The 3230-nt window shown below is 34.9% G+C and overlaps 1 protein-coding gene across 1 annotated transcript; it reads left to right on the plus strand.

The window, feature by feature from the left end:
- The first annotated feature begins 333 nt into the window (after positions 1-333).
- On the plus strand, positions 334-1743 carry Polr1D (RNA polymerases I and III subunit AC2 l(2)37Cg). The gene is made up of 4 exons (XM_071587836.1): positions 334-553; positions 616-716; positions 890-1046; positions 1628-1743. The coding sequence occupies exons 1-4, from the start codon at positions 512-514 to the stop codon at positions 1661-1663; spliced, it is 336 nt and encodes a 111-aa protein (XP_071443937.1). The 5' UTR covers positions 334-511; the 3' UTR covers positions 1664-1743.
- The last annotated feature ends 1487 nt before the right edge of the window (positions 1744-3230 follow it).

Here is a 3230-nt window from a genome sequence, read left to right on the forward strand (position 1 = left end):
CTACTGCGCTCCGTGCTTGCCATGAATGAATTATTCGTAGACCCATTTTGGCTATATTTGTTGTGAGAGTGTTATTTGCAAATAGTGAACATTTTAAAACATGAAAATCTTTGAATGGGTTAGCATTTAAATTTGTTGAAATGCCGAACATTTTAACTTTCGTATTTTTTTAATGATTGTATTCCGACAAATTTATCTTAACGTGACTAACTTAAGACCTCCATCAAAATCCATGTAAATGTGGTATTGAAATTTTAATTAGTATTATAGTTATCAACAACAAGTGGGTATCGTTGCCCCTTGTTTTTCGAATATAGGCAATAGTAGTGAGAGTTTTTTTGGGTGCTGTATAGCATCTGGGTCAAGTTAATACAACTGCTTAGAAAGCATGTTCATGACGGATCTAAGTTAAATTTGTGTTTTGTGAGTTATGTACTGGGTTTACTCATTCCTCATGTCGTGAAAGTGATATATCATAAAACTACTTCCATTTGCCTTTGTATAACGGAAAATGATGACATCAGATAAGGGCACAGGCCGTCGCCTAGTATTGGTAATGAAATTGTTTTTACTTGTGTATTTCCATGAGATGCAGTAGAGTTATATTTCATTTAGCTTTCAGGTGATGACAAGAGTAACGAAAAATGTCGGACATTCGTATTTCATAATGAAGATCATACCCTTGGAAATGCACTGAAATCAATCATCTGCAGATAGTGAGTACTCCTATAAGTATTTAATTCCTCTGCTTTCCTCACTTTGGTATGTAGTCATTGTAACGACTTGACTCTCGCACAATACGTTTTTATGTTTTCAGGATTGATAACTTGTGCGCGCGATTTTAGTTCTTATGCCGCCCAATAATAATTTTTTTCAATGCTTGTTTTAGCCCTGACGTAGAGTTATGTGCTTACTCAATGCCACATCCTTTTGAACCCAAAATGCTTTTACGGATTCAGACTTATGGACCTTCTGCTGTAGACATTTTGCGGCGTGGCCTTCGTGATCTTGAGGCTATATGTGATCATACACTTAGTGTTTATGAGGTACGTACAACATGACTGAATAGCAGAAACTTGAATGCATAAACTTTGTAACGTAGTGATAACTTATTATTAGCTGCTTTTTAATGCAACCATTCTGACTTGATACTATTCACTACAAAAAACCTTCTTTAATTTCACATATTTTTATCTTTTTTCATGTTTTATCCTCATCACATTTAAGAACTTAGATTATATATTTAATAATATTTATATTAACGATATTTACTATGGTTGTACGGTTTTTCAAAATGAAAAAAGTTTTATTATTATCAACATTTCATGTTAGCATATAACTTATTGTTGAAGGACATGGTAGCCTAATGGTTAGTTTTGTGCTAATGGCTAAAATGCCTTGGTCTAAGTGAGTTTGGATGATATCAATATAAAACCCAAACTAAGTAACTTTCCGGTATCAGATATTTCTGGGAAACCACCGGTGGTGTAGGGAAGGGATTGAAGCGATAGAGTTCCACATATCCTAATATGGGCTAAGTTCTGCTGTCACCTTTCCATTCAACTTAATTGTAGTTCTTTATTAAATAATTTTCCAGTTTTTTACATTATATATTTTTGCATTTCAGGAAGAACTTATACAATTCAAGCAAGCAAGTATGTAGGACTTAACATTACTAACTACACTGTGTCTGTCTTATCAATAAATGGTTGAAGTGAAATAAATATTATTATTCCCAGTGCAATCCTTCCCCATCCCAGAGCTCCCTCAAAAAATGGTGAGAACACATTGGCTTATGAGGAAGAATTTTTTATGATTAAAACAAGTTACATGGCCATACCAGTGCCCCAGCATAGTACTGCTGACTGATGTACTTTTCTTAGAAGGATTGTTGTTTTTGCGGTAGGAAATTTTACTGGAGCTGAAAGTAAGTATGCTCATTGTGGTAACCCATTTCTCCTCACTGCCATGTGTAGATAGATGCCTAGAGGTAAAGAGGTCATCCATGCAATTTCTGTTCAGGCTAAGCATTGCTTAACCCTGTTGATCTAACAGGGACTGTTTATTTGATTTTTTATCATTTCATCTGGCTATTTTACAATGGTAAAATATAGATGCCATGTAAAATCTGGAAAAATGTATACATACATGATTATAATAAAAAATAAATGGTAGCAGCATGTCATGTCCTGATACAAAATACTCATTCAGGTCATAAAAACAATTCTTGATTAGAAAAGGGTTTAATCTAAATTTAAACATTTGGAATTAGTTGCTATACTACCTTGATCAAAAAGTTCCCGGAATAACCACCGTGTGGCGCTCCCATCGTTCCGATTTGAGTTCTGTTTTTTTTGTTAAATTGGTACATCTGTTGTTGATATTCCCTTTAAATCTTAGTGTCATAACTTGACATTTGCAAAAGTTACGGTCGGTTTTCGGTATGTCCATCAGTGCTTCCTGCGATTTTTCCATTACTTCCTCTCGGCTGCTAAAACGCGTTCCCCGTTATGGTTTTTTAACTCGATTGAACAGAAAGAAGTCACAGGGAGCCAAATCAGGTGAATTCGGTGGCTGTTGGATGGTATTTGTTGCATTTTTCGTCAAAAAATTACGAATAATGATAGCACTGTGCGACGGTGCGTTATCATGGTGCAAAATCCACAAGTTTTCTGCCATTTGCTCATTTTTTGTGAACCAGTCTCCTAAGAGTGCTAAGGAATTATCGACATTATACTTCAACAATGCATTCTTCTTGTTATGTAGTATAACATTCGTGTCATCTTCATTAAGAATTATTTCATCATTCTGTACGTAGGTTTTTAAGTCATGAATATAAATTAAGAATAGTATGGGACCTAGTATACTTCCTTGTGGCACACCATAGTTTACTGATTCTGCAGTGGATAAGCAACTGCTTGGTATATTGTTGGAGTAGGAACCTATAACCTCCACTACCTGCTTTCTGTTTTTAAGTTAGGATTTAAATCATCTGTTTACTATTCCCCTTAATCCACAATTATCTAATTTTTCCAGTAACAATGGGCAGTCCAGACAGTCAAAGCTTTGAGAGAGATCATTAAACATTCCCACAGTGAATTCATTATTATCTAAGCCTGTCGCAATATTATTGATGAAATGAGCGGAAGCAGATCTGGTGCTTCTTCCCTCATGGAAACCATGTTGTACTGAATTTTAAACTTCAAACTTTTTTATAAAAAAGATCTTTC

The sequence above is a fragment of the Hetaerina americana genome, unplaced genomic scaffold (genome assembly GCF_022747635.1).
Source record: "Hetaerina americana unplaced genomic scaffold, ioHetAmer1.1.p SCAF_3, whole genome shotgun sequence".
Lineage (NCBI taxonomy): Eukaryota > Metazoa > Arthropoda > Insecta > Odonata > Calopterygidae > Hetaerina > Hetaerina americana.